The sequence below is a fragment of the Clinocottus analis genome, unplaced genomic scaffold (genome assembly GCF_023055335.1).
Source record: "Clinocottus analis isolate CAN_PGR_092001 unplaced genomic scaffold, fCliAna1.0.p SCAF_9, whole genome shotgun sequence".
Classification (NCBI taxonomy): Eukaryota; Metazoa; Chordata; class Actinopteri; order Perciformes; family Cottidae; genus Clinocottus; species Clinocottus analis.
The window spans coordinates 6,876,966-6,889,696 of record NW_027176251.1 but is presented as its reverse complement, the minus strand read 5'-3'; the positions used below and the strand labels follow the sequence as shown (position 1 = coordinate 6,889,696).

At 44.7% G+C, this 12,731-nt stretch overlaps 2 protein-coding genes across 3 annotated transcripts in view; both read left to right on the top strand.

Moving 5' to 3' along the window:
• The window catches only part of il11a (interleukin 11a), a 4,462-nt gene extending 1,145 nt beyond the window's left edge, over window positions 1–3,317 (top strand). The window contains exons 3-5 of the mRNA XM_068569302.1: window positions 2,594–2,689; window positions 2,843–3,004; window positions 3,138–3,317. Coding sequence (XP_068425403.1) covers window positions 2,594–2,689; window positions 2,843–3,004; window positions 3,138–3,317 — 438 coding nt within the window. The remainder of the gene's footprint in view (window positions 1–2,593; window positions 2,690–2,842; window positions 3,005–3,137) is intronic.
• Window positions 3,318–5,090: 1,773 nt separating this feature from the next.
• znf628 (zinc finger protein 628) lies at window positions 5,091–12,595 on the top strand. 2 transcript variants are annotated; one of them, XM_068569301.1, is made up of 9 exons: window positions 5,091–5,215; window positions 5,641–6,223; window positions 6,558–6,630; window positions 6,726–7,664; window positions 8,320–8,490; window positions 8,630–8,963; window positions 9,242–9,396; window positions 9,936–10,178; window positions 10,300–12,595. In XM_068569301.1, the coding sequence occupies exons 2-9, from the start codon at window positions 5,838–5,840 to the stop codon at window positions 12,295–12,297; spliced, it is 4,299 nt and encodes a 1,432-aa protein (XP_068425402.1). In that variant the 5' UTR covers window positions 5,091–5,215; window positions 5,641–5,837; the 3' UTR covers window positions 12,298–12,595. The 2 variants fall into 2 exon arrangements, with proteins under 2 accessions (XP_068425402.1, XP_068425401.1); XM_068569300.1 differs by having other exon boundaries at window positions 5,097–6,223.
• The last annotated feature ends 136 nt before the right edge of the window (window positions 12,596–12,731 follow it).

Below are 12,731 nucleotides of genomic sequence, written 5' to 3'. Positions count from 1 at the left end.
GTCCTCAGTTTGATGTAAGCTGCTTTCATTGGTGACAGACTGGCTGCATGCTTAGATTAGGGCATCAAAAAGCCTCTGGGGAGATTTGACCGAGTGATCTCACTTTTAATCCACACTGGACTGGAGGAGAGGTCTGACTCAGCAACCTCCCGGTCTGCCTGCTCACCTGACCGGGCAGTAGTAGTAGTAAGTTGGGAAACCAGGTCAGTGAAGGTGCAATGAAATCAATAGATTATATGGAATGAATTAGAATAAACAGATGTTTACAGTGATGGTCGTTGTGTCGCGATGGAGTCAAAGGGCTAGAAAAACACAATATTAAAGTTCTAGGAATCAGTTCACCCTTTCAAACTAATTTAGAACTACATATCAACACCTGCCTACATATCCTAAGCTAAGCGTGCCATCTGTGAAATGACAGCAAAGCATATCACTGGCCTGTTTACATAGAAACATGTTTATGTTCTGCGGCTAGACTGGAAGCCAGGATGGAGTTGAAGGAGTTTTTTTCTTCAATGAAATGTGCATGGTACTGACAACGCTGGCTCCAAATTGTATTTGTTGACAGTCAAATATGTAGGAAAATCTGATTTGAGAACTGGACCAAGATTTGGCTTCAGTTGACGATCGTGTATCAACAGTGTTTTAACAGGTGAAAAGAAAGCTGGTTCATATCTGTGGATCTTGAGTTACACATGGCTGACCTCGATTCTGTTTTTGCATTATGCAAATCTTGCAACTCTCTTGTCAAGATGGATAAAATCAAAAATAAAGCCACATACTCGTTCTAGTCTCGGCCATTAGATATTGTTCTCAAGGTGTGTGTGTGTGTGTGTGTGTGTTTGTGCATGTGCGTGCATGCGTGCGTGTGTGTGCTTGTTGCTTTAAAACAATGTTACATGCCATTGTGTAGCAGAACTCTGTGATCTGGGGTCCAGATGTGATCAAACCAGCATTATCAAAAAGTGATGGGGACAGTTATAGACAGTGTTCAGTAACATGGAAGATTTCTTTTTTAAAAAGTCCTTATTGTGTGGAATTCCACTAAAGAGAGGAGAAAGTTTGGAAAGATAAATAGAACGGGAATTCATGGAAAGTCCCTGCAAAAAGTTATGAAACTGATGCTTTAAGAGAGAAAAATGTGTGTCCACACATAAGTCTGTATAGGTTTTCTGCTGCAACTGTGTGTGTGTGTGTGTGTGTGTGTGTGTGTGTGTGTGTGTGTGCACGCCCGTGTTTGTATGTATTTGCATGTAAATGTATGTGTGCATGCATTTGTGTATGCATTTTTGTGGCTGCGTGTGTGTGTGTGTGTGTGTGTGTGTTCGTGCGTGCGTGCGTGTGTGTGTGTGTACGTTGAGGGTTCTGTAAATAGTCATGGCTGTGTAGGTGCGGTGTTTAGTGTTTTGCTTTCGGTCGCCACAGCAAAGTGACTTGATAAAAATCAAAAAGATTTATCACATTCCAGTATTTGCATTCACGAAGAAAAAGGTTGGATGCGCGGGTTCTGTCGGGTGAGGTCATGATCTGTGATGGAGAGAGCAAGAAAGGGAGAATAAGAGGGAGAATTAAAGGCTGAGAAAGATGGAACAAAAACCACAAGAGATGAAAAGATCAGAGAGCCAACAAGATGACAAGCCAGTGGTGTATGTGTGTGCATGCATGCACATGTGCACGAGATGTTGCATGTGCTTGTGCACCTGGTAAGGGACACATGAGGGGGAGAGAGAGGAGAGAGTAGCGAAGCAAGGGATGGAAGGGGACAAAAGCAACAGAGACAAAACATTGGACCACAAACAAGTGAGCTCTTACGAAAGGCTGATGGAGAGACATGCGAGACAATGCGGCACATTCGTCACTCAAAACGTCAACATAAACAACTGGAGGCAAACAGTAGGGCACGGAAAACACTGAATAACAGGTTAAGGAAGCATTAAGCACACAACCGGTTTACACAAAACAACTCTTAGCAATCATCATCCTAATGTTGTTATGTTCCTCTCCTGATTGGAAATGACGCATGCCACATCAGCCATCTCATTTATCCCCATTCATTACAGAATCAGGCATTCATCTTTAATACTACTAATAAAGAGCACAGCTGCTGTTGTAAAACTACTTTAACCTGCAGTCAGGTTGTTTATCCCCCTCTGGTGGTCACGATGGGAACTACATCCGCTGTCTGGACAGTTTGTAACACAACTCTCGCTGAGCAGCGGTACTGCGTCATTCCCTCTTTTTATAGCTGTGACCCTGGAGTTTCCCTGCAGTTCTGTGTTGTCTGTCCCACTTGGAGCTTTCTTAGTCATTGCATATGTTGTTATCCTCGCTCCCTGTAGAAAACATCCTGTGGGTTCAGGTCATTTGCTCTTATTGTTGACATTTGGGGAGGCTAAATGTGGGTGAACTCACACTGACCCGATCAACCACACTCCCCTCAGTGAGAGCTACTGTCTCCAAGCACAGAAAACAGTCGTCCGATGAAGGTGCTAGACTAATACTTTCCTCATGTTGCCGTGACTTAAAATTAAAAATGAAATTGCACTGATGCAAATTACTAACGGGCTGCTTTGTGTCTTGTTTTCTCTTTCAGAGGGAGCACGCATTTGACTCAGATGTGGAGCCCCACAGGTTCAGGTCTCTGCCAGAAATGAGCAACAGATCAGCCAATGACCTCAACAATCTTGAGGTAATGCTCTGATATTTGTATTCTGTATTTGTGTGTGACTCTGTGCGTGTGTGCGTGCTTGTGGGGATAGAGGGGCTCGTCTTGTTGCTATACACACAGTCACATCTTACCACACCCATGCTAAGTCTCTAAGCGTGCCTGTGCTGTTTCCAGCTGAAGCCCACACTCTCACAGCTGCATGCTGACCTGAAGCTGTATGAGCACCACTTTGAGTGGCTGAACAAGGTCTCAAAGAAGCACCACCACCCGGCACTGCCCAAGCTGGTGGAGATGATCAAAGAAATGAAATCTCTCATCAATCTGCTGCACCGTCAGGTAAAGAGCAGAGTTTCCTCATTTGATTCTCAGGCATCTTCCATGTTTAATTTGATGTTCATCCATTACGGATTTAGCCTGAATGAATTAATTGTTTTTCTAATTTGTTTGTCTGCCTGTCATTTCGCTACAGATGCTGAGAGTTGAAGCACCAAGGCTGACACAGACCACACCCTCCCTTCCCCCTCAACTCCCCTATCAGTTTGATGTCCTACAGTCCAGCCATGAGCTTCTTCAACACTTCAAGCTCTTCTGTGATTGGGCTTACCGAGCATTCATCAGCCTCAAGCCCAAAGTCTCTGCAGTACAATGACGATCCAAGCTCATCCATTCTTTTCCTCCTAACTACATGGCGGCATAGCCAGTGAGGATACACGGAGCCCCGCCTCAGCCAAAGGGGAATTAGGACCATGTGAGTGTGCACTGTAGTCAACAGCATCCCCAAAAAGGCCATATGTCAACCAATGACACTTGTGTTGAAGAATGTGTTTCCATCACAGCCAATAAGGATGTGTTACTGCAGCCAGTACAACCAACAAGATTCCTGAATCAGCAAACTGCCAGTAAAACGATGATAATTATGTCACAATTCCCCAATCTAAAGGCCTCGTTCATGACCATGTTATTTATATATTTATTTATTTATTGACTGTTGGTAATTTATTTAATTGTATTTATTTGAAGTTGTAATGTGTCACTCTCATCTTTGTTTCTGTGTTAACGTGAATTGATTTGCCCACATCTCTGTAATCTTTCTTTTTGTATTGTGTCTCACTGATCCTCATGAAAAACACGGTAGCACTTCCTTGCTTTTGTTTAAATTAACTTAATCTACTTTGCATCTGTTTATTTTTCAAGCCAATAATTTTTTCCAGTAGATGTAGCATACATATGGGACAGCCAATGTTTTCATTATCTCTCACTTTCAGTGCCTTAAAATTAAACATTTCAAAAGATGTTTTAATGTCATCTTGTAACCATGTTAAAGGTGTCACGTCTTAACATATCAATTTAAATTAATTGTACTCATCTGAAAATGTCAAAATGGTAGTTGAAGAGAAGTGAAAACTTTCTTTTGTACCTTTTGTTAAAGTCTCTATTGTTGTTGCCTGTTTCTCGTGTTCTGCATGAGGAGGCATAGTTAACGTTGTGGTAAAGTTGTATGAATATGCCCGGTTGCTGAGCACTGATGGACCTGATTAGATTCTTTGCACAAACTTGTTAGAATTAGCCGCTTGGATGAGTGAGATGGCTGATTTTGAACCTGGGCTTTAGGGTAGGAAAGAGTGTTTTTGTTAGTTTAACACCCAAAGCCTTAAAATACTATGTATTGTGACACTATGTTTTTAGTGTGTACATAAGTGTACAAGAATGTAAATTGTTGTATACAGTGCTTTTGTGTATAATGTTGTTTTTTTTACAATATAATGTAGATTACTTTACCAACTCTATCACTATAATTTTTTCATTTCTATTCTAGTATTTGTTACAGTATTGACTATTTATTTTAGTAACTTGGTGGAACTATTTATTTTGTGCTGCAGTGGAGCAAGTCTCCTATCTTTTTGTACTTTTATACAGTTTTTAATCTTATTAACTATTATTCTACCATCATGTTTAAATTATTGTTGTTACATCAAGATGCCTCTTCCACACACAGATTGGCCTCAATGTGAAATATGTGCCTTGGTGAAATAAATACTAAAGAATGTGCACAATGGATTTGAGTGTATATTATTTGATAACCATAGACCACCTACCCAGCAATGTCAACTATGAGAATTGGAAGTGAGGGCAGAAACGCGCACACTCACATACTACATTACCCAGAAGACTGTGCGAAAGAGACCCGAATATAACAGATACATATTGATTGTGAATACAACTTTATTAATTAAATTTAAGATATTTAAGATGTTGGCGTGAGGCCGCGTCACGTGCTTTCCGTCAAACGTAGAGATCATACATATTTTTTAAAGTGAGGTTTTAAAACGTCAATCTGTCTGTTGGAGCTCTCAGCCAATGGCAGCAGCGCATCTATCGGAGCCAACAGCCAATCGCCGTCGCTGTTCTTAGAAGGCGGATTCGGGTGGAGAACTGCTGTTAGTTTGCGCTGTGTTTATTGTTAAGGTTGTGTGGATTAGCACTGCGGTACCCAGTTCATTTTCACAATATCAACAATATAGCTTTAAGACGAGTTACAGATGTGCGGTGAGTAATGTGTGAGGCTGCATTCACTCACATCCTTATCGAGCAGTTTAACGGCGATATTCGGCAGAGACGGCGGGGCTAGATTAGCTTTAAATTAAGGCCAGTATCTGATTTTGTTGATAGTGGGGGAAACTGATGTTTTCTGCGCATGTTGTCTGTCTACTGGCACAGCTAGTCGGTTGCGTTAGGATACACTCATAAAGTAGCTTCGTGTGTGAGATAGCTGTAACCTCTGAGTCTGTTTTGCTAATACGCACCGCACTGCGGGGACCGACAGAAACGGACTGACTGCCAGAGGAAAGACAGCAGGGAGGGGGTCTAGCTTCATTAACAAGAGGAGGGAGAGAGGGTGGGATTTAAAGGGGACATTCTCACCTGTGTTACCAAGTTGTAATACTGTATTTATGTCCATTTCCCTTTATTAGACCTGTCCTGAGCCGTCTACTTGGGATGACAGCTGGTGTTTCCAGTGTCTGACAGGGAAATAATTTATGAAAGACTCAGAAAGAAAAACGTGAATGAAGGAAAGGATAGGTGAAAGAAAAACCATGATAGTGCACCAAAACTGATCCACGCCTGCTGCCGAGGAACACCTTCATCTGCTCCCAGCTTGAAGCTGGTAATGGCTAACTCAGTGGCCTTAGTGGTCCAAGCTGAACTTCTACCGCCTCAGTCCACTTCCTCCCTCTCTCCTTTCCCATCTCTTCTGGGTTCGGGAGAGGATGTTGAGGACGACAGGGACAGGGGGGAGCTGGTGGAGGGGGTCAAGGGAGTAGTAGAGGGTGAAGAAGAGGTGGTTCTGGACATGGTGACGTTGTCAGTGTCGGGTCAACCTCAGCAGCCCGAGCAGTCGGACCATCCCTTCCAGTGTATGGACTGTGGGAAGAGCTTCAGGTGGTCGTCCAGGCTTACCCACCACCAGCGGAGCCACAACAATGAGAGACCATACCGCTGCAATCTCTGTCCCAAGGCCTTCAAGGGCTCCTCTGCTCTGCTTTACCATCAACGGTACCCATAATTAACATGTCTCCATCTTTTTATATAATTGTAACACTGGTACAATGGAGTCCAGGAGCCGTTATTGTTCCTTTATAGATGGAAGTTAACGAGTCAGAAAGACAGATGTGTGTCCTAGAAACTCAAAGTAGTGGTGATCATGTCAAATTAATATTCCATACCTTTTGATAAACACATCTACAGTGCCAGTGGAAAATACAACATATCACAAGAGGAATTGTTGCAGTGTAGTTTTTTATATTTATTATGTGTCAGACTTATGTCTCACACCCTATATATGTACAAATAATTGTTTCATCCTCCTGAATAGTTGTTTCTTTTGCAGGTCTCACTCAGGGGAGAAGCCTTACAAATGTCTGGAGTGTGGCAAAGCCTTCAAACGCTCCTCTCTGCTCCAGGTGAGATGTTAAACCAAGCCATTGTATAAACAAGGAAAAGGAAATGCTTACAAATGAGCAACAGATTTCACATCTGCATCTCTGTCCATCTCCAGGTCCATCAGAGTGTCCACACTGGAGTGCGTACCTTCTTGTGCCCCTATTGCCCTCTGACCTTTAAATGGAGCTCTCATTATCAGTATCACCTGCGCCAGCATACGGGAGAGTGTCCTTACCCCTGTGACACTTGCCCCAAGGCCTTCAAGAACTCAAGCAGTCTGCGGCGACACAAAAATGTCCACCTTGGTCTAAAGCCTTACACCTGCTCAGTGTGTAACAAATCCTTCACTCAGTCTACCAACCTGAGGCAACACATGCGGATACATACAGGTGAGAGGCCCTACATCTGCGGGGAGTGTGGACGAAGCTTCACACATTCATCAAACTTGGCCCTGCACAAGAACTCCCACTCCAACCTTAACGCAGGGGGGAAGGAGGGAAAGAGGGGAGAAGACGCAAGGAAGATAGATGAGGTATTGGAGGTGGTGGTCGGGACGGAGGAAGTGACATCGTCCATGTTAACGGACATGGTGGGATTTGTGAGCCAAGAGGGAGCAGATGGAGTCGGGGTGGGGATGGAAGAAGTGTTCCTGTCAACCACTCCGTCCGGGCAGAATCCAAGCCTTCTCCCCCAGCTCACTCTGACCTCCTCAGCAGAGGGTGCGTGTCCTTCTCGGGCCATCGGGACAGAGGTTCACCTGAGCACGCACACCGGGGCCAGTTTGCTGCTGTACAGCTGTGGCAGCTGCAGCCACACCTTTGGCACAAGAACGGATCTCGAGCAGCATCAGTTCATCCACATGGCTCCTGAGGGACACGGGGCAGAGGGAGAGGCAGGGCCTGGAGCAGGGATGGAGGTTGGGGATGGACTGGTGGGAGCTGGTCACCTGCTGGCTGATTTTGAGGAGGTGGTAGAGACTACCACAGTGGTTGAAAATGGACACACGACAGAGGTGCTCCTTGGTCTGACAGAGGGAGCAGATTGCAACAATACAGTAAGTGATTGCATCAAATGGATAAATGTGAGAAAAGAAGAAAAATGAAAAAAAAACTTCTACAAAAGAAAGTGAAGTGACTTTTGCAGCCTGGTTCCAGATCTCTGAATTTCCACCATCTTCTCAGATTTGTTTAGCAACTCAAATTCCTTGGTTAGAGAAACACTTGACCAATTAGAAGTTAGTAGGTTATTATAAATGGGAACTTAATTGTCCTACATAGCAATAAATATGCTGATTTACTAATCAGCATATTTATTTTTGATTAGACAGATGTTGAATTAGATGTTCTGAACAACTGCTTCTACTACAGCTTCTGTGTTAGCGTAAAACAAGTGTCATTGAGTGGTTTAGATAAAACAAGACATCTGTCGTAAATGCCTCATAAACTCGTCAGGTTAAATGAATGAATGGAAATTACTTTCGATTTGAACTCATAACTAGATAAGTTGTAGGTTGTCTAGTATATCTACTGTTTGTAATGTGGCATGGAACAAAAGGACTGTACTCCTGAAGATCAACAGACAAACAACGATTGTCTACATAATCTACTAGAAATGTATCTAAAAAAAACCTACCCACCAGATACAGTGCTTCAGTCTGATCTGAAGATACATTTTATTTATATGTATAACTTCCTTTGGTTTGTCCTCAGAATGTGGGAACCACCCAGGCCCAGTTTGACCTGCTGCAGAGCTTCACCGAGGTGACTCAGAGCTCGGAGACCGTTCAGCCAGAGCCCAGAACCACATGGGCAGGGCTGTCATGTGGCTACTGCAATAAGACGTTCAAGACCAGTGGAGGCCTCAATAGACATGTGTCACTGGTGAGAATAATTGTTGTGATTGCTGTTCTACTCACACTGGTAATGCAAACTACAGCACCGCAGAGATAAATTTCTTGCATTTGGATGTATCCATCCGAGAATAATACAACCCGTTTGTGTTCCACTTTTGTTTGTCCAGATGCACTCGCTCTCATCACAGTCTCGCTCGCAGTTCAGCTGCTCTGCCTGCGACCGCTCCTTCCCCCTTCTCTCCTCACTCCTCACCCACCAACACTCCCACACACCTGAGCAACGTCTCCTGGCTGAGGCAGAGGCTGAGATAGTGTGCCCGCCGTCGTTTTCCCTGTCTCTCCCCCTCCCCTCCTCTCCCAGCCAGGCCGACAGGCAGCAGGAAGGCCAGAGGGAGATCCATGTCAACATCATTACCGTCGGGGAGGAGCAAGAGGAGCAACCGGCCAAACCGACCAAAGCCCCCAGAAAGACAGCAGCCAGCAAGAGCACTCTAGCTGGAGGTAAAGGCATTTTCACAGCACAGCAGACTCAAAACATGGACAATGAAGATTTAACTCCTCAATAGAGAATGTGAGCCATGTGTTTTGGTTTAATATGTCTTCCCCCTGCACAATAATGACCTCATTGCAAAGCTAGCCATGCAGTATCAAAGTGGTTGTTTGATCCATTCAAACCAATCAGGGAACATGACTTTATCTAATCTAAAATAACTTAATGCTTAAGACATTTAAAATTTTATTCAGAAAAATGTGACCCTCTGTTTCACTCTTTGATACAGAGAGGCCATATCGCTGTTCAGAGTGCGGAAAAGCCTTCAAAGGTTCATCGGGGCTGAAGTATCACATGAGGGATCACACCGGGGAACGACCATACCGCTGCACCGAGTGTGGAAAGAGCTTCAAGAGGTCGTCTCTGCTTTCAATCCATCAGAGGGTGAGGCTTCTGTTCCAAGAAATATAAACACAAGTAATGTTTCCAAATGAGAGATGCATCAATTGGGAACTAAATTTTGATTTATCTAGTTAACAGGGACGAAAGTAGGGTTCAAGAAATCCCTTTGATGAATTAACACAAAGTAGTTAACTTTCTGATGACAAAGTGCCTGTTACCACACAACACTTAATTTGTAAAAGTTGTAACTGCTGATATGAAACTGCTGCATGTTTTGATGTTTAGTTGGGTTGCATTTAGATTAACATTAGAATAGACAAAGAAAGGGAAACACTGGATTTCATCTAATTTAAGTTATACTAACAAATATGAACAGTTAACAACTGTATTTGCGAAATAGTAGTAATAGTAGTAGTAGTAGTAATAATAATAATAATAATAATAATAATAATATTAATAATAAAGAAATGTTCAGCAGATATTTTTTGTTTTGTTGTATTGTAAATACAAATAGAGATTTAAAAAAAAAAAAAAACATCTCATAAAATTGTGTACATTAAAATGTTTTCCACTTTACCCAGGTACACACAGGCGTTCGGGCATTCCAGTGCCCTCACTGCCCGCTCACTTTCAAATGGAGCTCTCACTATCAGTACCACTTGCGGCAGCACACGGGCGAGAGGCCGTATGTGTGTAAGGAGTGTGGCAAGTCCTTCAAGAACACCAGCTGCCTGCGCAGACATAGTCAGATGCACTCCGGACTTCGGCCTCATACCTGCTCCATCTGCTCCAAGTCTTTCTCCCAGACATCCAACCTCAAACAGGTCTGCACATTCAGCTACGATCTTGTGTCAACTATTAGCTTTTTGCATGGAATACATCTTCTTTATTCTCATCAACTATTCTTCCTTTGTCTCCCCTCTTTTGATATTTCTTTGTATCTAGCATGAACGCACCCATTCTGGCGAGAGACCCTTCCAGTGCACACACTGCAATAAAAGCTTTACACACTCCTCCAACCTCCAGCTCCACCTTCGCACACACTCCTCAAGCAAGGACTTCAAATGCCCGTACTGCGCGAAGGAGTTTGTCATGCACTCCTACTTGCAGAGGCACATCCGTACCCATGGCAGTGGCGTTCCACTGCCCTGCCCTGGTGGTGGAGGTAAAGACGGAGTGGCTGTAAAAGCCAGTGTCGGGGGAGTAACGACCACCACGACCCTGCTCAACCCCATCACCTTGGAAACCTCAGGAAACCAAGGCAGCCTGATTGTGTCCCAGCCAGCACTTAATATTCCCCCCAACACCTCCCAGAACTACTTTATGATTCAGACAGCCAGCGGCCTGCAGCTCATTCCTCTGTCATCCCCTCCGCCAGCTCCTCCACCTCCACCACCACCACATTTGTCCCAGCCCCAAAACTTCTTCCTTCTCCAGTGCCCCTCCAATAACGGCAGCCAGTCCAGCTTGATCCTCGTCCCCACAGCAAACAACCTTCCACCAGCTCCGGAGCCCCAGAGCCTCCCTGTGCTTCAGACTATCCAAGCGCTCCAGCCCGTCCTGAATCAAACGCAGACTCAGATGTCCCACTTTCCGGCCATTTCGCAGCAACAGCAGCAGACCAGGTTTATTTTCGGCCACAATAATAATACCAACGCAAACACTAATGTTGTCATGTCAGCGCGCACTCTCTCAGCCAACTCCCTACTGACCAAGCCCATTTTAGGGAAAAGCACGCGGACTGCTCGGGGCAGACGGGGGCGCAAACCAAAAGCTAGTCTTCCGTTGCCTGCTGCAGCTCCAGTCGGTCAGACAGCAGGTGGCGCTCCGTCAGTAACGAACAGTCATGTGACTGGTGTCACACAGACTGCTGCTGCTGCTACTACATTCCCATCTTCTGTATCGACAGTGTCACACTCTCCAATGTCAACATCTTGCACTGCTGTCCCCATTGTTTCCTCTTCCACCGCTGTCGCCCCCATAGTGGATACCTCAGGACCCTCATCGACTGTTACCATGGTCGAACCAGCCACGACAGTATCATCCGTTTCTTCTCCGTTCGCCGCCCCTCTGGAACCTCATACCACAGTGGGGCAAATAAGGACAGGGGAAAGCATGACAGGGAAACAGTTTGTGCTGTGTTTTGATAATGAAGGGAGGGCAAAGGAGGGGATGAATGTCGAGGAGGGCGGGCACTCGTACGTGTTGCAGTTCGAAGGGGATGCATCAGAAGAGGTGGGGGATGGAGGGGAGGGGAAATCACTTGTGTTACAGTTCAAGACAGATGAGAGAGGTGAAGGAGCAAAGGAGGGGGATAAAGAAAGGATGATGTCACTTCTGCAGGAATGGGATGGAGAAAAGCAAGGGCAGAGAGAGATTGGAGAGGAAGGAACCCAGGGAGAGTCCTACGTCCTCCATTTCCACACTGAGGCTCAGGACAGCGGCCCTTCCAGTGCTGCCTTCAGCCAGGGGCAAGAAACCAGCCTGCAGCTTTCCTGCACACCGACCCAAAGTCTGGTGCCACTTGATGGGCAGGAGGTAGTGTTTGAACTCGGGGGTGAGACCAAGATGGAGCAGGAAACTGAGGAAGGTATGCAGATGATAGCCCTGATAGAAGGTGAAGGGGGAATGATGGGAGAAGAAGGTGCCGGTTGCAATTCTGCAAGTGGGAGGGTGGAGGAGGGTGGAGGATCAATGGAAGGCCTGTTTCAGCTGGAAAATGGAGAGGAAATTGTCATAATTGAGGTCAGCACTAGTAGTTTAAGAGGAGGGGATGGAGAGCTCTCACAAAGTAGTGAGGTGAAATACGAAAGTGTAACAGTTGAGGCAAATGAAAAGTCTGCAAAGGAACACGGCTCCTCAGCCAGTACAGAGGCACGGACATCAACTGAGGACACAATAAGAAATGGACCTATACCAAACTCTAAAGAGATGCAGTTCTGAGAGTGTGCATGTTCGAGAAGAAGGAAGTGTGTTTGCGAGTGAATGCCTCACTATTTGTGGGCTCTGTGTGTTAGCACTTTAGTTTGAGGTTTCTCCTGGAGCTGAGGGAGAACATGCAGTTAGAAGAGTACTGTTTCGTAATCCCATGGTGCCATATACTAGAAATGTTATACATTCAAATAGGCTGTACATGGACCTGAATATTCTTAAATATATTGTTTTTAATGATACTGTCATTGGCAGATTTGTTGTGAATAAATGTTGTACATGACTCACTTTCTTTACAATGTCAATAGTAAATAGAAGTTATTAATAAATATGTCAATACCTTTAATCATTTGTTTCTTTTTTTTCGCTTTGTAGTTTGAGTTCGTCCGTTTTTCAAAACACACAGAGGTCATGCCGTCTGGAGCGCTGTTTACGCTCTTACGTTG

Coding starts and splice junctions, on each gene's coding strand:
- znf628 (XM_068569301.1), top strand. CDS start 5,838: ATGGCTAACTCAGTGGCCTTAGTGGTCCAAGCTGAACTTCTACCGCCT. Junction 6,224..6,557: donor GCTCTGCTTTACCATCAACG/GTACCCATAATT, acceptor TTTCTTTTGCAG/GTCTCACTCAGGGGAGAAGC. Junction 8,491..8,629: donor TCAATAGACATGTGTCACTG/GTGAGAATAATT, acceptor TTGTTTGTCCAG/ATGCACTCGCTCTCATCACA.